The following is a 21,361-nucleotide window of genomic DNA, read 5'->3' as shown; positions in this document are numbered from 1 at the left end:
GGAAGTTTTTCCTAATGTCCAACCTCAACACCACTTGTTGGAATTTAAGCCCCCTGCTGCTTGCCCTAGCTTTAGAAGTTAAGAACAATTTTTCTCCCTCCTTGTAACAACCTTTTATGTAGTTGAAAAGGTATGTTCCCTTCTCAGCCTTTGCTTCTGCTGACTAAACAAACCAAAATTTTTCAATATTCCCTCCTAGGTCATGTTTTCTAGACCTTTAATCATTTTTGTTGCTCTTCCCTGGACTTCCTCCAATTTGTCCACATCTTTCCTGAAATGTGGACCCAGAATTGGATACAATACTCCAGCTGAGGCCTAATCAGCACAGAGTAGTGCAGAATTACTTCTCTTATCTTACAGTACATCCCAGAATGTTTGCTTTTTTGCAACAGCATTACTGTTGACTCATTTAGCCTGTGATCCACTACGACCCCCACATCCCTTCCTGCAGTGCTCCTTCCTAGGCAGTCATCTCTCATTTTGTATGTGTCCAATTGATTGTTCTTTCTTAAGTGGAGTACTTTGCATTTGTGCTTATTGAATTTCATCCTATTTACTTCAGACCGTCTGCCCAGATCATTCTGAATTTTAATCCTGTCCTCCAAACCACTTGCAACCCCTCCCAGCTTGGTATTGTCCACAAACTTTATACACATACTCTGTGCCATTATTTAACTCATGGACAAAGATACTGAACAGAACCAGACCCCACTCGATATGCCCTTCCAGCTTGACTGCGAACCACTGATAACTACTCTCTGGGAAGGAGAGTTCTGCCCTGATAGCTTCTAGATCTCAGCAAGGGTGAGGCCTGGGCTCAGGCCTAGGATTTAAAGACACGAACTCCTCCACTCCCAATTCTGCTTTGACATAGGCTACTTTTCAGCCATACAGGGATAATACGTACCTCACAGGAGCATTCAGAGGGTTAGTTGCAAGGGACTGAGGGTAGAAATGCTATTAATATTTATTAGCAGATGCTAGCATGCAAGACTATGGGATGGAGCAAGACTGCATCAAGACTCAGACTGCTAAGGTTCAAACTGGAAGAAACTTTAAACAATGCAGAATTGTTTCTATCTTGCAACATTACCTTGTGTCCTAGAGGCGTAGTGGATGCTAGTAGCATACTTAATAAAAGGGTGATACCAGGAGGGTTGGGGTCTCAGATTAGGTTTTCAACCAAAGTGGGAAACCAAACTCTGGGGGCATAGAGGAAGCGGCTTTCTGAGCTATCTTTGAGTAACACACTTTAGCCCAGGGGTCCCCAACGTGGCATCCGTGGGAGCATCTTAATGCACCTGTGTCCTGGCCCCCGGGAGAGCACCTGCCAAATTTCAGCAGCATTTCAGCAGGGACGCCTCTGGATGACATTACTTGTCGACAGCAAGCGGCGTCAGCGAGAGGCGTTGCCGTCGAATTTCTGCAGGTGCTCCATCGCCTCAGTGGTCCTTCCTCTGGCGCCTGCCAGAGGAAAAGGTTGGGGACCACTGCTTTAGCCCTACTCTTACAAGCTGTGTGCTTAGAGCCTTGGATAGAAAGTGCTATAAGGCATGTAAAGTCCCCCAGTAAGAATCTACCCTGTCTCCCTCAAGACAGCAACGCCAGGTCCATTGCTGTGAAGCAACTGAGCTGAACGCTGCACCCTTGGCCAGGGTAGAGACTGAGCCAACACAAATGGCAAACACCAGAGGAAAAGGAGAGGCTAAAGGACAAAGCATGTGATTTGGACAGAGGGTTTTTTTAATTGGATCTTTAATTAAAAAAAAAAAACACAACAAAACACTGACAAGGTCCATAAATACAGGCAAGTACATCTCTTAGTCAGCCCTTTGCCCTCCCGCCAACCCAGCACAGCTTCACCCCACGGGATGTTGGCACAGGGAAAGGAGGAGTGACCACCACTTACTGCATGCATAGCAGACTCCCACACGAAACACATGAACAGGACTGGGGTGCACCGACAATGTCAGGCAAACAGAGGCTGGCCAAATGCTCCCCCCAGCCCCCGGAAAGACAGCACTGGTTCATTCCTTAACACCAAATAAAGAAACTGCATTTACACAGCAGACTTTTCCCCCGTTCATCCCCTACAGCTAGGGGAACTTCACACTGGACTCTGCACCCATCCCGAATAGCACGAGAACATTGCGCTCTTGGGTCTCCTAGTGTCTAGAACTGGCTGCCAATGGCTTTTGATTGGGGGGGGGGGCAATGAAGTGGAGGATTAAAAAGCATCAGATCTGATACAAATAAAAAAGTCACAGCAACAGTTCCCTCCTTACCCACGGGGCTCAGTCCCCATGTTAAAGTGGCTATAAATGGAGACGAGCCACAGAGAGGGAGCATGCAATTGCGTTAGTGTTGTGTGATGAGAACATGACATTTCACAGCAACAGCTCTATGGCCAGCACGCGTTGTAAACATGGGGGGAGGAGCACAACTCCTGCATCCTGCGTTGTTCTAGGCTTGGAATATCGGATGCAGGAAAGACGAGCGTTTGGTTTTGTGTAGCAATCCCCTCACAGCTGAACACGTGTTGGCCCAGCGCTCTCAATGCTCTGTTACTCGACAGTTTCTGCCCAAAGACGCAAGTAGAGGCAGAGCCTGCTTGGAGCAGGGCGGTAACTGCTAGTCAACCTGGCACCACGGGAACCACCTACAGATTTGAAGCTGCACACTTGGAATCTAAAGAGATATTGACATGACAGCATCTCTTGTTATTTCCCCAGGAGACCTCCCTTCAGAGGAGCTGTAACATTTTCTCAGAGCCCTGCTGTGAGCCTGTCTTTGGCATACGGTCACTCTAGGACTAGGACTTGGGTTACTTTAGTTACAGGAGACCGAACCCTGCGGTCATTACTCATGGCTTTTTCCCAGAGGAAAAGCCAAGTAAGGACTTCAACCCTGGACCTCTTTTATACTTCAGAGGTGCTGAGCCCCAACGCCCACTCAAGCCGTTAGCTGGGGGAACTCTGCATCACTTGGGGCAGGGAGGGAATAGGCTGCAACACTTGCAACCCTGTTTCTTTAAGCAATGGCAAAGCCCAGGAGTTAGAGGGTTATTCGCCCCTAACATGTAGAAACAGCCTAACCGACTGAATTAGCCAGTGTATCTGCCTCAGCTGGCCTAGCAGCAGTACTGACCTCCTGAAACAAAGCAAACTGGGAAACTCGCCCACCTCCCTGGGAAGGAAGAGCAAGAGCAGTGCTTGGAACTCGTTCTTTACGGAGCTGTGGCAGGAACGTATCCTCCCCTTGTACAATGCCACTAACCCTTTATCAGGCTCCGTAGAACTCCCCCGCAACAGGCCCTGCTCCAGCTGTTCACAGGGTTTGGTACCAGGCTGTTTTCTAATGTGACAAAGTTCATATTGCTTAGAGATAATGACAACTTTTATTACTCAAATCCTCCAGATAAACCAGAAAGGCTGAAAACGAGCAGGAGCTCACAGGGCACCTGCGAGTCTTTAAAGAGGCACAATCGAAAAAGCAAAACAGTCGTCAAAAGTCTGTTTGTCCGTCCCAGAACAGGGTCACCTGTTTCAGGCAGCACAGTGAAGCTGTCAGTTACCACAGGGGAACCAAACTCTGGACAGTGGAAATGCCAGGCAAGAACTACTGACCTGTGATTATAAAACACAAGACCTCTAGTTAAGCCTGCGCAGGCACCCTTTACAGTCTCAGCTGGTTGGTAAAGCTTTGCTTTGCTGTTCGCTTTTAATCGCTTAGGACAATACACAAAACTGCTCCAAACATCTCACCCGTCAGGGCTGCAAATGAGGCTTGGAATCTGGGAAGAGATCCTGTTCTGCTGTTACAGGAGCAGGGAAAGGTGGTTTTCTCTTGACAAATCAGCAGGACCAAGCAAAGGAAGTTAGCAGCAACAGGAGGGAGAGGAAAATGTAGTTGAAACCGTTTGATGTAAAACAGTGTTTCAACCACACTTACTGTACTATGCAGGAAAAATGTTTCTCTGCAGTATGCAGCTAGTTTTGCAGTATTTCAAGTCCTCTTATTCGGCAGATTAAATGGCTCATCTTAACCCCGTCCCTTCACATACCAGCACTATTTTTATATTTGGAAACCCACCCAGCAATACTGGGTATTTCTATTCACATTTCAGAGCTCACTGGAAAGTACAGTGTTAATAAAGGATACAGTTCCCCTATTTCAGCAACTCAGAGGAGACTATTCTTCTCAAGTGGAGAATCGCTGTTGCTTCACTTTATTTTGAGGAAGCGGAAGGAGATGCAGGGAGACCATCAAAGCATTAACAGATCAGACTATCAGTCTGCGATGGAGAGGATGAAACGGGCTCAATCCTTGATGTTCTTCGCACGATCCAATTCCCACAGAAGGCACTGGGAGAGGAGGATCCTCATCTGTAGCCCCAGGAGCTAGTGTAGAAGAGGTAAGTGAACATGACCCGAAGTATCAAGGTGCAGTAGGGACCTATGTTCTAGCTTCACCAAAACACTACATACCACGCGCCATCTGGTTGCATTGACCATATTGCACTTAGAGATCTGTAGTAAAAGTAAGAATCTGCAGTACTGAAAGTCGATTACAAAGACTGCAAGAGGCAGGGGTAAATTTGTGTTGCTGCCAGTGCGTTTTAAGTCAGGAACGGCATCGGCAAGGCACATCACAAACATTCTTCGGAAGGCCAACGTAAAGCAGAGCCCACAAGGCAGCTGACAAGAGCATCTAGAGCAGGAGTGTGCGTGTATATAGATCCACTACATCCCTCTTCACGCTGCCTTCGGAATTGTTGGAGGAATGGAAGAGCACTCAGGCGAAGAAGCACCGGGGATTCGGGAAGAAAGAGCCAGCCCTTGTGCTACATAGCCACTCTAACACGATGCTCTTGATCAAATGGGAGACCCCAAGACTTGGTGTAGACGTGAGATCTTTGCAAGAGAAGACGGGAGCCACCAGAATAAGGCCAAAGGGAAAGTCTCAGGTGGATGGAAGCATTGAGTCAGGCCTTGAGAGCTTTCTGGAAGTGGGGTTAGGAGAATAGTTTCAAACGTCTTAGTGAGCTCTCACACATGGCAGCCTCGGTCACTGAACAGAGACTGGGAGCTCAGGAATTGAGGGCTCACTAGCTCGACATCTTAGGCAATATTACTACAAAACAGCCACCTGCCCATAGAACCTGTACAGCTAGATACCGATGAGCTTATCTGGCTATTAGTCCCCGACATCCAGTTCCATCGGGAGCTCTCCGTTCAGACAGCAGCATGCAGCAATGCCAGTGGGTGGAAGCGTCATCTGTTGTCGCTCAGACTAGTACCCAGAGACAGGACAGAAAGTGAAGTGAAATGCCGTTGCATGCCCTGGACGAACATGTTCTGCCCATGGGGATCCTCCTCTGAAGACTGATGAGACTAGCCAACAAACCTGGGAGGCCGTGAGGCCAAAATGCTGGCCATCAAGTGACACTAGCAGCATCCTACCTGGGTATAAGGAGAAACCACACAGGGGGTCTTAAGCAGGTCTCTGATATTATCATCAGCCATCCTGCAGGCTCAGAAGACATCTAGTTTCTCCTTGCAGCTGACAGAATCCTGCTAAACTGCACTGAAGGGGGCTAAGACAGCACAGTTAACAGCACTGAAAGCGCAGAGCAAACACACAGGGTTTGAATTACAAGGCACTGAAAGATGTTTACATTTGAAAAGCTACCACATCCCTTATTTCGCTGAGCCCATGAAAGGAAGAAGCTAAATTATGGTAAAACACTGACCCAAAATGACAGGGCACGGGAATCTGCAAAGGAAACTTGGGGCACCTTACAGCACAACAGATATTAGGTAGTTACTGAGCAGCAGAGCTGGGAGAACAAAGTAGCTGCAGGGACTCATCAGCCTTCAGATCCATCCTGTGGGGTTTGTTATTGGGATTTATTTAACTACCACAGCCTCTTCAAAGAAAAGCAGAACCTCTAACATTGGCTTTGGACATTGGAGGGGGAGAGTCATTTGGAAAAACTACTAAAAAAGGCACTTAACAAAAATGGTCTCAGAAATACAATTGTTATGTTTAAACCCAATGCCTCCGCCTAGTTCAGCTGCTCCACGTTTGACGGCCAGTTAGGTACATGCTCTGGAGCTGGGTTCACAGTGACATGGAGCACGAAGAGAAAGATGCCCAGGAAATCGACCTCTCTTCCTTTCCCACTTTTGCAGAAAGGCGAACCGCATTCACAGTGACACAAGAGACAAGCTATTCCTCCCCGCATGTTTTTAAAACAACATTGTGGAAAAAATGAGCTGTTCATTTTGCAGCTCCCCGGAAGCAACTGTCCACAGAAGTTAAAAAAAAAAAAAAAGCCCCCCACAAAAGGAATAAAACAAAGCATTGGACAGGCAGCTCAGAGAAAATTCCAATGCTGGAGAGAAAAAAAAAAAACAGGCTACCAGGTTATGCTTGGGTAATGAATGTTGAGTTGGCACAGATGGACTAGCCCCTGAATACAGAGGACATGACATACTTAAGGGTAAAGACAGCTTTAAAATCGATATAGTAAGTTTCCTCAGTTAGCTTTTTCAGAGTGCAGCGTGGGAAGATTCAGCAGAACACACTGCCCCTTCCCACCACCTGTTTAGAGAAAACTACACAGTAGTCTGTAAGCGGCGATTTTTCACCACCCTTCCAGGCAGACTTTCAATATGAAAAGGTGAGGAACAATTACACTGTTGCTTAAAACCACTACACCCTGCACCGAAATTTTAAACTGCGCAGGCCATCTTCGTTTGCTGCTCCCACGTGCCAGCCATCTCCCAGAACACAAAGACGATGATCACATGCAAGTCTTCAGGCAGTGAATGCTATACAGCGGCAGAGCCAGTCTGGGCATTCAGAGGACGGATGCTGCCATGAGCAAATGGGAATTGGACTGTTCATTCAGCATGTGGTTGAATTGCTGCCGTTAGCGGTTCCTACTCAGTTAAATGCATCTTTAGAAACAATAAGTTAAACATCATGTGTAAGCAGGAGCTGTCACAATTTCTAAGACCCTTCCCTGCATTTATTAGGCTGCAGGCATGTGCTAATAGCAGGTTGGTGGCTGTACGTTCTGAACGAGTTCTGAACAGCATCTTCGTTCCCGATGTGTTTCGAGAGATCCATAAATAAAAAAGCGGATTTCCATAAACGCCAGATCAACATTCACAGAAAGGCATCCGATGTATTTGCTGAGTTGGGCGCTGAGAGCAGGGTCCTCCCGTCTCCTTAGCAGCGGCATCCATAAAGGGTTGGGGGAGGGGTCTCTTTAGTGTTTCCAGGGCAGAGTGAGAATGGAGAAGAGCTCTCATTTTAATCGCTCAATGAGTCCCTGTGTGAGGCCAAGGTGCAAAAGCTGCGATCTGGAAAGAGTTGCTAGATGAGGGAAGAATCCCAACAGCTTCTCCCATGACAGTTCCAGGAGGGTGGGGACTACTAGCCACATCTTAAATAAGGAGCCAGTCCGTTTGTTTTCATGGATGTTGACCACCCCTCCGTGGACGTACATGCAGCCAGCCTGGTGGAAACAGGACAACAGGGAAGTTACTCATGTTCTCACACAGATCTAAGCTCACCACGTGTGGGGCTACACTTCTGAGGCTCGTGTGCTTCTCAGAAGAAGCCTGCCATCCACATTTGGAGAGAACCAAGCATTTGGACACACAGCAATGGGCTTACTCTGCAGCAAGGGAGATTTAGGAAAAACTTGTCAACTATCATGTTAGTTAAGCACTGGAGGTTGTGGGATCCCCATCACTGTAGGTTTTTAAGAACAGGTTGGACAAACACCTGTCAGGGATGGTCCTGCCTCAGTGAGAAGATGGACTAGCTGACCTCTTGCGGGCTACTCCAGCCCTACATTTCTATTTCATCTTTAGAACCAAGAAGTCATTCTGATTTCAAGGTAAGTTATAATGTGCTGTGCTACTGATGAGCCGGCAGAGGGAGCACAACTTATACCCTATTCCAGGGATGGGATGGACACCAGTGTTGCTGATATAGAAAAATGATGTAATTTTGAGGGCCATTAGAAGAGACAGCTTGTTAGATTACGTATGGGGGAGCCTGTTGCTGTAACCATTATTCCCAGATGTCCCACTAAAGTCACTCAGATTTATGTCTAAGGGATGAATGACTAGGACAAAGGGAAAGCTTAGAGAGACAAGGTGGGTGAGGTACTATCTTTTATCGGACCAACCTCTATTGGTGAAAGCTAGAAAGGTAAAACCTGTAGAGCAAGGGTCCCCAACGTGGTGCCCGCAGGCACCATGGTGCCCACGGGGGCATCTAAATGTGCCCACGTCCTGGCTGGCAGTCAAGCATCTGCTGAAATGCCACTCTGGATGATGCCGCTTGTTGGCCGCAAGCAGCGTCATCCAGACGCGTCACTGCCAAAATGCCACCCAATTTCAGTGGATGCTTGACCGCCGCCATGGTCCTTCGTCTGGAAAAGGTTGGGGACCACTGCTGTACAGAATCTTACAAATACAATAACATGTATTAATATCACCAGAAGTCCCAAGAGTGACCCTTTAAGACTGTGTCAGTCAGGGCTTTGGAGCGGAGCCTGGAGCTGGAGTGCGGACCAGTAGGTTTTTGCCCGGAGCTGGAGCAGAGCAATTCAAAAATTTGATTGCTCCAAATCCCTGGTCATAGTGAGTCATGTAAAGGATACCAAATCATCTTTATGCAATAGCTAGTTAGGAATGGCTCCTACAGCTGATCCAGGATTGCCGAACAGGTTTGGAGGATGCGTGCTGATGCTTGCCCACTTAATGCTGTGAATGTCCCCTCAAGACACCTGCTCACCTTCAACTCCCTGCAATCCCTCAGTGGGGCAAGCCCACAGCAATGGGTTGGTTTTTATAGACTAGGCGACTGATGTTCGGAGACAAATCATTACTTTGGGCTAACGCAATCTGAAGACTAGAACAACATCGTTGCTTTCTGGAAGCACTGCATGCTGTGTGCCGTGGCAGCCAGAGACCACCCCATTGGGTATACAGTCACGATGACAGGGAATTCCTGGTCAAAAGGCAGGAATTTATCTCTGGCCTTACTCTCTCCTGTATGCTGGATTTTGGTTTAAGTCCACTGAAGATGTTCCTCTTTACTGATGCCAGTGGCTCCATGCCATACATTGTAAAGCTCGAATCCTGGCTGCGGACTGACTTGATTGCAATCTAGAAGTATCTACATGGGAAGCATATTTGATAGCGGGCTCTTCAGTCCAGCGGAGAAAGGCATAACATGAGCCAATGGCTGGAAGATGAAGCTAGACAAATTCAGAGTGGAAATAAAGGTGTGTGTTTTTAACAGTGAGGCTAACTAACCACTGGAACAAGTTACCAGGAGTTGTGGTGGATTCTCCATCACCAGCTATTTTTAAATCAAAACTGGTTATTTTTCTAAAAGCTCTGCTCTAGGAATTTTATCAGGAAAGTTCTCTGGCCTGCGTTATACAGGAAGTCAGACGAGATGATCACAATGGTCCCTTCTGGCCTTGGAATCTATATTCCAGACCCACACAAGTGTCCGAATAAGTAAGTGCATGAATTAAGTAAGCTACATCTAACAAGGCACATAGGGATGAGAGAGACTACAGCCACTTACTGGTGTGACAGCAGCACAGTGAAAATAAACTGGTTCAGGCATGACAGCTGGGAGTTTCACCCACTGGAAAGTTTGAAGATTCAGCTTCCAGACGTCTCCCAATATTACTTCTCCGTTATATCCCCCACAGACAAACACATCTATAGAAAAGGGACAGCCACCGCACAATGCTTAGAGACCAGTCTAGCATGATGATCAGCCATGGCCAATCCATTTAAGAGTTACAGTACACACAGTAATTGATTCTCTAGAAAGAACGACCACTTTACAATCTATGTGAGCAATAAAGAGCTTCTCAGAACAATCACGATAGAGACCAGAGATAACAGATCATGTGGACACCTCCCCTCCCATTCACTTATCCACATACCACCTCCCAGCCCACGTGTGCCCCCAACAGCCAGACGGCAATTACAGCAGTTGCTTACATGGTGAGGTACAAGATAGAATTGCCGCGGCCTGCAAAGTGAGGGCAGCACCCATGCTCAAGGGTTCCTGCTTTAAAAAAAGTCTTAAAATCAATCTGAGATTAGATTAATTGTGTGGTTTGATTAGGCTCCCATTTCTTTTAACATGTAAGCCTCAGTTGAAAGATTTGGAAGTTAAGGGTCACTATTTTAACTTCAATTTCCTCAGAAGCTGCATGAGTTATTACTTTAACAGCTTGCGTGGCTGCTGAACTAGGAGTGCAGAAGTGTTACGTGGAGTGCTGGGGCTACAGAGAGGATCTAAACGTTGTCAGAGGCAATTCACAAGGCTGTAGGCCAACGCTCATTACGAAACAAGTACGTATGGATCTCCTATGCTTGCCCTCCGCCCCCGCCAAGGCTACCTTGCAAACTCTGTACTGGAGCTAAGTAAGATTTGTAGCGAGATCACCTGGAGGGAGTGGGGAGAAGAGAGCAGAAACGTCCACCACCACAGGCCAAGAAAGCTCAATGGGTTTTCTTTGCAAGCTTATAAAATGGCCTCTTTTTTGTTACCGCATGAGCGGTTCCAGGTTCAACTCTGCTACTGTCTGTTAATCTAATCCGTACACCGCACACAGCTTTATAGGCCATCATGAAAAGGCCCTTGTGCCTGATACACCCCAAAATGATTCTATCGCTACAGGATTCCATTTCAAAGTTCTGACTCTGGCTCTTTTCTTGGGGCAGAGAGGTTAATGACAGGTGGGAGGAAGGAGTCTCATTTGTAAGCGTGGATCATGTTATCGGCTATGTTGTAAAGTGCTGTATATATTCAAAGCTACCGTACGTGTTGCTCTATATCAAGGCTGTAATACATTCAAAGACGAATCACCACCTAAGGATAGGTCTACACTATCCGCCAGATCCAGCGGGGGTTGATTTATCGCGTCTAGTCTAGACACAATGAATTGATCCCCGAGCACTCGCCTGCTGACTCCTGTACTCTGCGATAGGCCAAGCAGAGTTGATGGGGGAGCGGCAGCAATCAACTCACCGCAATGAGGATACCATGTAAGTCGATCTAAGTACGTGGACTTCAGCTACATTATTCATGTAGCCGAAGTTGCGTAACTTAGATCGACCCCCCCCCCACCCCCAGTGTAGACCAGGCCTAAAATGGTAGTTTATATGCTGCGCTATAGCTCTGGACTCCTCAGAATCATATTCCTAATATATTAAGTATGTTATATTCCAGAAATTAAATGACCGGAAGTAGTAAGAGACACTCCTTAAGCTGCATCCAGCTGGCTCCACTGAGCACAAGATGTTCACAAAAGAGTTTAGTTACTATGTGTAGTATCGCCTCCTGCTGCTTGCACTTCACTGCCATTGAAAGTTAAGGTTTTTGATAACCTGTAGTCTCTGGTGCTGATCCCATGAGGTGCTGTGTCCTCAACCCCACAGAAGATGGTAAGTACCTTGCTGGACTGGGTGCTTTATTACCACACATAGATCTGAATGTTGCTTTTCTTTGGGTCTCCTGTAGGATCTGAGACAGCATTTCCCATATTACAGAGACCACGCCATCCCATTTCTTACCACTGCTGGGGCAAGTTCTCTTCAAGTGTACATGAAGCATTGAAACAGATCAATTGCTATTCTTACCATTTTTTATTTGTACACAACTGTGGCATCTCCTGGCTGCTGGGAAACCTGCAAAAAGAGCATGGTCATGAATACCAAACTGAGAAATCTAAATGCCACGGAACAGCTCAGCACTGGGTCATACAGATATAAGCCAGTTCCTTCACTTGGGGGAGAAAAAACAAAATCGATTTCCCCCCCCTTCTTTTAAAATGCCCACCGCATGGCTGCCACTTTCATGATTTCCAAATTCTCCACTTTTCAGGTTTCAGCAATAAGTACTCTCCCTCCCCCACAAGGGTCAACATGGTTAATGTGAGTCTAATCCACTTTCCAGGGGCAGAGGAGATCTCACAGCCCCCCACCTCCAGCTGTGATCTCTGGATTGGTATAAGATGACAGGAGTCAGGGATCTGTAAGCTGGGATCATCCCTACTGTTAAATGGGCCGGGAGACTCGGGAAGTTGGGGCAGGGGGGTGACTTTTCTGGCAGAAGCAGGGAAAATGACAAGCCAGTCTGGCTCTGGCTCCAGGGAGGGGTTGACCACACAACTCTACCAGTTTACGACAAGGTTAAAACTGCTAAAAAGACTTCAGAACACTTCGTTCCAGCTGCTGGAGTAATGAAGTGAGCGGAGTTAGGTACAGCAGACCTGTTCGTACATGGCAGCATTACAAAAGGCTTTGAACTTCTGAGTGTCATCTGCTCCTAGGAGGCAATCTCCCTGCCATCCCATTTAGTTAAAAGAGTAAGAAGTCTGCAGTCCCAAAACGTACCTATTTTCTCATGAGGTCTCGTTGCAATTTCCTCCCAGGTGTTTGTTTCAAGGTTGTATGCATGGATCTTAAGAAGGACAAAGGTGACACATTAGCTCATATGGTGCTGTCAGGAAAAAATTAATAGGGAGAGGCAGCTACCGGCACAAGACCCAATCCTGGTCTGGTGCTGAGCACCCTTCAGTCCCATTGCCGTCAGAAAGAACTGAGGGTACGCAACACATTAAAGCATCAGGAAACTATCTTCAACTGCCATACGCAGTGCCAAGAATGGTTTCTCTTTGCCAGCCACTATAAGTAACTTTTACCCTGGTTTTGACACAAAGAGGTATCACAAAACAGTGCCCACAATAAAATCCAGGCAGAAAAGCATCATCACAACACACAAGTTTGACAGTCTGTAATAGTTACATCTAGGTCTGAAAAAAAAAAAAAAAATTCCCACGGTTGAAGGAAAGACACGTCCAGTTTAACTATCAGTCCTACATTTCTCTTGTTTAAGAACATAATTTCCCCTTCTCCCCGCTCCCAGCAGTAGTTAGTTGCATCAAGATATACTCATCTAGCAAGAAAGATACGGAGCACAAAGAACAGGGAGAGGAGGACAAATCATTTGAACTGTGACAAATATGAAGTTTTTTAAAAATGTAGCATCATTTAAAGTCCTCTCCCTGTCCATTAAGTGTCTTGGCATCTAAAACCTATTTCCTCCACAAAAAGAAGATGTGAAAACGAAGTATTTACCATTAGAAATTGAGCACAAGTCGGGGGTGGAGGGGAGGAGGAGTATAGTAGACAGTCAGACACACACCTGACTCCCCATATCATTCTATTCCTTTTAATGCTTCCTATCAAAGCCTCCTTAGTTTGGCACATACAGTACATCTGGAAAGTTGCTCTAGCAGAACATCGTTTTCCTTTAACCATGTCAAGAGATTGATCCTTATCAACAGAACTACAAAGTTACTTTGGGAAACTGTTGCGGTTGTTGAGAATCTACCAAATGACTTCTTAATTTGGGATTCACCACAACAAATTGGTAGTAAACTCATTCCTTCACAATTCAATATTTTTTTAATTACGCAAACATTTATACTCCTGAGGGAATTTGCCACATAAAATTTGCAGAATTTTTCTTTTTCTTTTCTATCTGTCAATAAATAAATGTAGAGTGGGAAGCACAAGAGACTGGCTGCACAGAGGTGGGAGATCACCCTGCAGTTCCATGGACTCAGCAGCGAGGCTGCACCCGACCCTGACACAGCACAAGTGCTGGGCCTGTCCCAGAGGTCCATGTCCAGCATCGAGGCATCCCCTGCAGTGATTTACCTCTCTGTGGGCTGCTCCAGGTGCCCGAGACAATGCGCTTGTGCTGCTGGGGAAGAGCATGTGACTGCTCCTGTGGCTTCCCTTTGCTTCCCCATCAGAAAGTCATTTTTCCGCAGGGAAATAAAGAAATCTGCACAGGACAGAAATTCTGCACGTGCATAGTTGCGCCAAATTTCCCCAGGAGTACATTTATAACAGGTTCTTCTCCCTTCTGGTAATCCCAATTCCTATCCTCTTCCCTAGTGTGAAAATAAGATGGCATGCTGGGGATGAAGAGAGTGTTCTGACTGTGCTCTGCTCTGTCTCAACCCCTCCACTGCCAAATGCCTAGGTCTTTTCATTTATTTATTTTGATCTCTTTACCTTATCCAAGGAATAAGCAGTCCAGGAAGTTCCACCTCCCAAGATATAAATCCTCTGACCATCATGTGCAATTTCATGTCTGTACCTGAGGGTGCAAAGCCAGCATCACAAGAAGTCAATAACTCCCTTGCTGTCCAGAACTGAAAGCTATTCTAAACATGACTAGCTTGAGTGGCTTAGGCTGATACAGCCTAGCTCTGTTGTCCTAAAGCAGTCTCCAGTGGCAGGAGTTTTACTTGGGTGCTTTCACGAGCAACCCAGGCAGCAAATCCAAACCCTGAGAGAAGTAAGGTATTCTTGCAACTGCCCTGCATAAAAATAGCTTGATCATCTTCTGATCTGGCATCACATTACAGGATCAGACAAGAGATGGGTCACATACAGCCTCCTTCCCTCCCCCACAGTTCACCAACCAGCCAGCACAGAACCCTGCAACTGTCCTAGTGTTGTGCAGTCCAGTTTTAGTATCAAGATTGAGGCATTTGCCACTTTCTTCACTGGATCCATTCACCAGAAGTGCAAGTCTTCAGACACACATGACTATTGCTAATAAACGCGTCCATTAGCTCTTTCAATTTTTCCCACTTCAGACAAGTTACAGTGTGTTCCCTAGTCAAGGCCCTCTTGAGATAATGCATTTGCCATTCAAGCAGAGAGTCGTTTTTCATATCAAGTCTATCAAATTTCCTTTCAAAATACGCATCTTGGACCAAACGAAAGCTCGCAGGGAATGTAAAAACGTCAGCGGCTCACCTCTCCTCTGGCATGTCACAGTGCATGTTGTTTGGTTTCAGTTGTATCCATTCCCTAGTGTTAAGGTCTAATTTATGTAGATCTGTGCTATAAATGTAACCAGTTGTTCCTCCAAAAACATACAGGGATCCGTTAATGATAGCCATAGCCTGGAAGATAAGGAAAGAAAGAAGGCAGGCCTGTTAGACGTGAAGTGTTAGTTCAGTGAGTGAAGGAAGGTGAGATGTCCTGTTCTTCATGACCCACGTATACGCTACAAAACTGGCCCTTTATCACCTACAAAAGCACATTTCCAGAAAGGATGCAGCAGAGGAGGGGAAGAGGCAGCCTGGAGCTGCTCACCAGGGCTTAATGGAGTCATTGTAGCTGTGGACAGGTAGCTACTTCCCATAAAATGGGGCTAGGAGAAAAGCAGGTGGGGAAATGAGTGCCCCTTCGTGGAGAAAGAGCCACATCAAAGCCCATAAAGCCAGCAGGTCACTTGCTCAGTACTGGTCAGTCAATGCAGACCGGGGGCCAATGACATCACTTGCATGAAGAGACCCAACAGAGGGAAGGAGAGAAGCTGGTTTAGAACAAGGTTTTTCATTTCAGAATAGCGCTAAGGCCCTCCAGACTGGGCCCTCAGCAGCAGTTTGAGCCCTACCCGGAGGTGCTTACATTTTAAATAGGCAACCCCTACTGCACTAGTTCTACCCTGAAGCGCATTGTAGGGCAAGGTTATCACACGCAGGCTTTATAGCAGGAGGGAGTTTGAAGGGGATTTGGAAGCAGAGGGGCGTGTGGAGGATACAGGGAGTTCTGGGCCTATGGAGTAGCATGGGGGAAGGCAAAGATGAGCGATGGGGAGCGTGAGCCAGGATTCCTGGCAGAGTGGTAAGAAATGGGAGCAGCGATGGAATATGAAGAGGAAGAAGAGTATCACAGATCCACAAGATTGGTGCTCCGGCCCCAACGGTCTCTAGGCAGAACCCCTTGAGTGTGCCAGACCTCCAGGGTCTCAGGCTTGCTCCAGAGCCTCCCTGCCTCCTTAGACTGGACATCGGGGCCATCAGCAGCCCTGCTGCACAGCGGGAGCTCCGTTTACTGAGTCCAGCTGAGGCAGGCTTGTACAATCGTAGGGAGCAAAGCACCTCCTCCACTAACCTGGCACTGTAACACAGATGAGTTTATTAGTTGATGGGAACATGGCACAGGGAAGTCATTGGGTAGCACGGAGAAAAGCAAGTTCCAGCACAGTCTAATTGACCTCTCTGTCCCCAGTTCAGGTGTGTCCCCAGAAGCCCTCAGCAGCCAAGCCGTAACCACCCCCTAGTGCCTTCCCAGTCCTTGCTCTGGAGCTGAGCAAACACTGCTTGGTTTCCTGCAGAGAGATGGGCCATCTAAGGTCGTTGGTTGCTAGGTATCAACGTCCTGATGACTTGATTTGCCAGTCTGCTCAGATACTCCCTTGGAAGCCATTCCAACCTGTCTCTCTGAGCCTCGGGCAGAGAGCAAACCACCCTTTCTACCCCTAGGTAACCCTGCAACGCATAGCGCACGCCGGCTTCAGAAAAAATATTACAGAACATTCCCACTATCACATCGAGAAGCTTAAATTTGATATGAGAGGCAAAATGAAGTATGTGGAAGGATTCAAAGAGGGAAAGCGACAGTCTGAATCGCAAGCAAGGTGCTCGGAGCTGCTGTGTTCTGAATGCACTAAAAAAAATAAAATAGACAGATCAGTGCACTAGGGGCTGTTTGCATGTTCAAGTCCAACCACAATTAACTTTGTGAATCTGTACTGGGCTGACCAGCGACCAGAATGGTGAGCGTTTTATCACAGACATACAATTAGCACATATCAGTGACAAGGATATAAACCCTTTGCATGGCAAACGACACATGCAAGATGGCAGACGAGGCAGCCTTTACAATTCCAGAGTGTTTTAAATGTCCATCCATTTACAGCACTGGGCAAAGGTGCAGTCAAGAAGGAGGCATCACAAATGATCTCAGGCAGTAGCAGAGATGTGGACACTTCTCTGGCACACAGGCAGAGCTGGGGACAGTGAATATGCTTTATACATCCCTCACTTGAGGACAGTACCTAGATGCAAGCGGAGATGACATCTGCTATGTGTGTGCATACGGGGATAGCCTGGTATAGATGAGTACAACCTATTTAACCCAAGACTTATCACGAGTGGTACAAAAGTAAGAATATTAGATGTGTTCTAGAAAGACTTTACTATCTGACATTGCGGTTTGTGAGCATTAAATCTTCTGAAGTTCCCTCACCACAGAAACTGACAAAAAACAGCCACAGAAGCTCACAGAAGCTCCCTTCCATTGGTCAACTTTGATGCACTAACACTGCATCGGCCAATCCACTCCCATTAAAAACTTCTTTTAAAAACTTCCAAGCATCAATTCCTATTGTTCTACCACCGACAAGCCTCTGTTATACTTTTGATCTTTGACAAAGCGTAAGGGCTGGTCAGCATTGGGAACTTACATTGGCATGGCTTTGTAGTTCAGGGGGTGGATTTTTCACACTTTAGAGACATAACCATGCCAACCTAACCCCCGGTGTAGATAACGAGGTCGACAAAAGAATTCTTCTGTCCACCTCACGCCATCTCCTCTTGGGGAGGTGGATTCCCTATGGCAACAGGAGAACCCCTCCTGTTATTATAGTAAGCGTCTACCCTGAAGTGCTGAAATTGTGCTGCTGTAGTGTTTTAAGTGTAGACACACCCTTCCAAGGACAACAGTCCTGGCCACAAGCAGAGGGGAGGGGGAAGGCACTAGACAAAGAACCACTGAACGTCCAATGAACAGGTAGCTTAGCACATGCATATCTTCTAAGCGAAGTGGGGCAGAGTTGCATCCCATCCATTTGGGGCACTAGAAGGCTACTTAATAAGGGCTGCCTTTTGCACTCTGGGTTTCCCTTGGTACCTGTCCATATATTCGATTGGGTTTCTTCCCTCGGCAGCTGAGCAGTGCCCATCGCTTGTACTTCACGTTGCAGACGTGGACATCATTGCCGTTACTCTCCCCAAATGGGATCCCAGTGCCGCCAAATACCAACAGATTGTTCCCGTGCAACACAACTAGGAAAGAGGAGCACAGGTTTGGGTCACACGACGTACTGGGAGAACGGAAAGAGACTGCGCTATTATTGTCTCTGTTGAGAGGACAAAGAGCTAACATTTCAGGCATGTGTGGAGGGAAGGCAGAATTCTCTGCACTCAGTGCTCGTCACCTGCAGATCTTGAAGTGTGGCACAGGAGAAAGGTAAGGAGGCTTTGGTGACAGGGGCCTACAATTTCAAGATAAGCTAGTAATTTGGGAGGTCAATTTTTGGATGCCTTAAGAGAGGGCTGATTTTCAGCAAACACTGGACACCAGTCCTCAAAGTCAGGCCCCGTCAAGTTGTCTCAAGTTGGGCACCCAGAATCGCTCATTTTAGATTTATGGCAGGCACTTTGGGAAACAGGTGGGTGAGATGAAAGAGGGCGACAGTAATAGTGACCTGCCCACACACAGTAAGTCCATGGGAGAGTCAAAACAGAGCACAGCTCTCTCGCGCTCTAGTTATACCATGTTATCTTTACACAGCTAGATCTGCACAGCACTAGGGCATTCCGCTAGAACAGATTTCACAGCCGGTAACTGAATTCCCGTACTCACGTGACATGGATGCTAGTTCTCTAGGCATGTAGCCCTCGGTGCCCATTTGATGCCATGCACCTGTCGCAAAGTTATAGCGCCAAAGTTCCCTGAAGAGAGGGTAGTCTTCATTCTCTGGCCCACCAGACTCATCGTAGTCCGGGTTATACCCGCCGAACACGTACAGGTTAGCGTTATCTGCTACACAACGATGGCCGCTCCTTGCTGGTGGGGCTCGGTGACCTGGAGCAGGAGGAAGTTATTTTTACTAAGCATAGACAGCGTGGAGAAAGCAGGGTCAGTAAGGTTTGGGGAGCCAAGGAAGGAAGGAGCTAGGTTTGCACGTTTTGGGTGGACGCTGCAGTGGATGAAATTTCAGCTTCCAACTGGAACAGCTAGAGTTAAACGGCAATTTTTATTATTTTTTTGTGTGCATACATGTGCTAAGGAGTTGATATTTCCATTATGAGAAGATCCATCCCTCTGCAAAGGTCTTCTCTCAACACCTTGTCTCCAAGGGCCTGAATGTTACACCTCATCCTAGACTACCCTGTTCGTCCAACCAGATCTTGCCTATTCAGATGCTCCGTTATACATTGGACAGCCTCCATGATCTTTCAAATCCTTCCCCGGAGCTCTCTTTTTCAGGTTTCATTCCGGATACTGTCCCAAAGGTTTATATTAAAAATGCTGAGAGAGAACAGTGAACACGCCATGATTTATTCTCACTTCTTCCTTAATTCCTACACTACCCTTTATCATTCGCTCCTGCAGGCCTGTGTCTAAACTGCAAGCTTTCAGGCAGGCACTTGCCGCTTGTGTGTGTCTGCGATGTCACTTGTGTGTGATATGGGACTGAGTTAAACAGTAGCTAATTAAACTTCAGCACAGCAACAATCTCCTGATAGACCAACACAAAGGCCTTAATGATACTGCCTGGAGCACAACAGGGAACCCGAGAGAGAAAACAGGCTACATGAGGGTAGGCAATTGACAGTACCTCCCTAGATGGAAGACCTTTGCATGCCTGCTCCTTCCCTAATGCAGGCTGCCAGTCAAATCCAGGACAACCCCACATACTGAAATTCATGCTGGTGCCAAATAAAATTTGGATCTGCATGCTCTGCGTAGGCCTCATTCCTACTACTAGGCAGTAACAACTCTGCCACCATGGAGCAGAGCTGTCATTAATGCAGGTTCAGATTCACTCTCCTGTGCTTCCTCCTTTGCCCTTGTGCACCACTCCACATTTACACAGAAGGGAACCCCAGCACAGGACAACACACGAATCCCTCTCAGATTAGGGGCTAAAATGTGGGGGTGAGGAGGGATAGTGCCAAACAGAATAAGCTCGGTGGCAGAAACAGCAGCAGCAATTTTACATCTTCCTGATAGATTAAAGATCACAGGCTAAGACCTGGGACAGCTACATTCTTACTGGAGAGCGACACTGGAAATTGTCACTGCCCATGGACAAGTGATCAGAAAATAATGCTCAGCTTGTTTTAGTTCAATACACACGGAGAATCAGGTCCAGTCTTGCAGCTATGACCAGACAGGATGCTTCCTCTTCATGACCTGGAGCCACAGACAATGTGGCTAAAATAGCCAGTTGTGCTTCTCTAACTCCACTGTTTTCCTGAAATGCCCATTGGTAAGCATCACTGTCTGCTGCTTTTAAAATATCCCCAGAGCCACCCCTCTCTAGGAAAGCTAACAGCCGAAGGTCTCTCCCCGCAGGAGCCCCTCTTCCAACATCATTCTGGATAAGCAAAGGGGAAAGGACTTTTAATTGCATGTCTAACTCAGTGGACCAGTTTATTCCAGCAGTCAGATGTTCTGGAGCTGAACATACAAGAACCACACCCATATAAGAGCAAAGCCCCAGCTTGCTGACACTAGTGTAGGTAGTGAAGATAGCATCACTTACAGCTCAGATTGCCTGACACTTTCCTTTATAAATGACCAAAGCCAGGGTCTGATAACTTTACTTAATTTTAGCCATTTGAGTTGAAATTTCCCATGCCAGGTGTTTGCCTCTGGCTTTTCTATATGCAAGTTTCAGCTAGAACAGTTCAGCTGTTTCCAAGAGAGTAGGAGAAGTGTTTGGTCCTTTTAAAAAAAAAAAAAAATTCTTCCAGCCATCGCTGAGAAGCTATAGCACCTCCATGCTTTTGGCACAGGGAGATGATGTTTGGCAGGAGGGTCGCCCTGGGGTCAAGCATGTGTCTTTTTCCATGCCTATGAGAATTTTCCCAAATCTGACCAAGTTAAACTGAAAAAACGTCAGTTCACACGTGCAGAGAGTCAAGAGTTTAGCAGCTAAATTTTTTACTGAGGATGCTCCGTCTATGGGCTGAACTTTCCTAGCAGCTTCTAGGAAATTTTGCAATTTTGGCCTTAATCTCTCTATTTCCCACATGCAGAATGGGAATGCTACCATGTAATCTCACAAGAGTCATGAAGATAACTTCATTAGTGCTTATGAAAGACAAATATCACAGAAATGCCCAAGAAGAAATGATTAATTTTGTATTCAGTGCAGGTTTTGGATAGTGTACAGTAAATGAGACCAGGGGCCTGATACTGAATATGGAGAGAAAGAGAAACACTGAATAACTGCCCATTTGCTGAATGAAGCAGGGGTCTGAAGGCACGTGTACCACTCATCATGAGACCTGCACCTAGCGTGTTTCAATTCTCAGTTTTCTGCACAGGATAGATGGTCCATACAAGGTGATTTAGCAAGAGTACAAAAGTGCTCTTGTTTTGAAGTTGCAATTCACAAAATTCCCCATTTT

The 21,361-nt window shown here is 46.7% G+C and overlaps 1 protein-coding gene across 3 annotated transcripts in view; it reads right to left on the bottom strand.

Annotated features, from left to right (window-relative positions):
* Positions 1-1,722: 1,722 nt before the first annotated feature.
* KLHDC10 (kelch domain containing 10) overlaps positions 1,723-21,361 on the bottom strand; it is a 33,015-nt gene continuing 13,376 nt past the window's right edge. For all 3 annotated transcript variants that reach the window (XM_050936939.1, XM_050936940.1, XM_050936941.1), the window contains 8 exons: positions 18,582-18,803; positions 17,847-18,001; positions 14,901-15,049; positions 14,148-14,232; positions 12,456-12,522; positions 11,700-11,747; positions 9,625-9,764; positions 1,723-7,528 (listed from right to left, as the gene is read on the bottom strand). In XM_050936939.1, coding sequence (XP_050792896.1) covers positions 7,319-7,528; positions 9,625-9,764; positions 11,700-11,747; positions 12,456-12,522; positions 14,148-14,232; positions 14,901-15,049; positions 17,847-18,001; positions 18,582-18,803 — 1,076 coding nt within the window. In that variant the 3' untranslated portion in view covers positions 1,723-7,318. The remainder of the gene's footprint in view (positions 7,529-9,624; positions 9,765-11,699; positions 11,748-12,455; positions 12,523-14,147; positions 14,233-14,900; positions 15,050-17,846; positions 18,002-18,581; positions 18,804-21,361) is intronic.

This window comes from Gopherus flavomarginatus, chromosome 1 (assembly GCF_025201925.1).
Source record: "Gopherus flavomarginatus isolate rGopFla2 chromosome 1, rGopFla2.mat.asm, whole genome shotgun sequence".
Taxonomy (NCBI): domain Eukaryota; kingdom Metazoa; phylum Chordata; order Testudines; family Testudinidae; genus Gopherus; species Gopherus flavomarginatus.
Note: the sequence above shows the minus strand (reverse complement) of the source record. Positions and strands in the feature narration are given on the sequence as shown.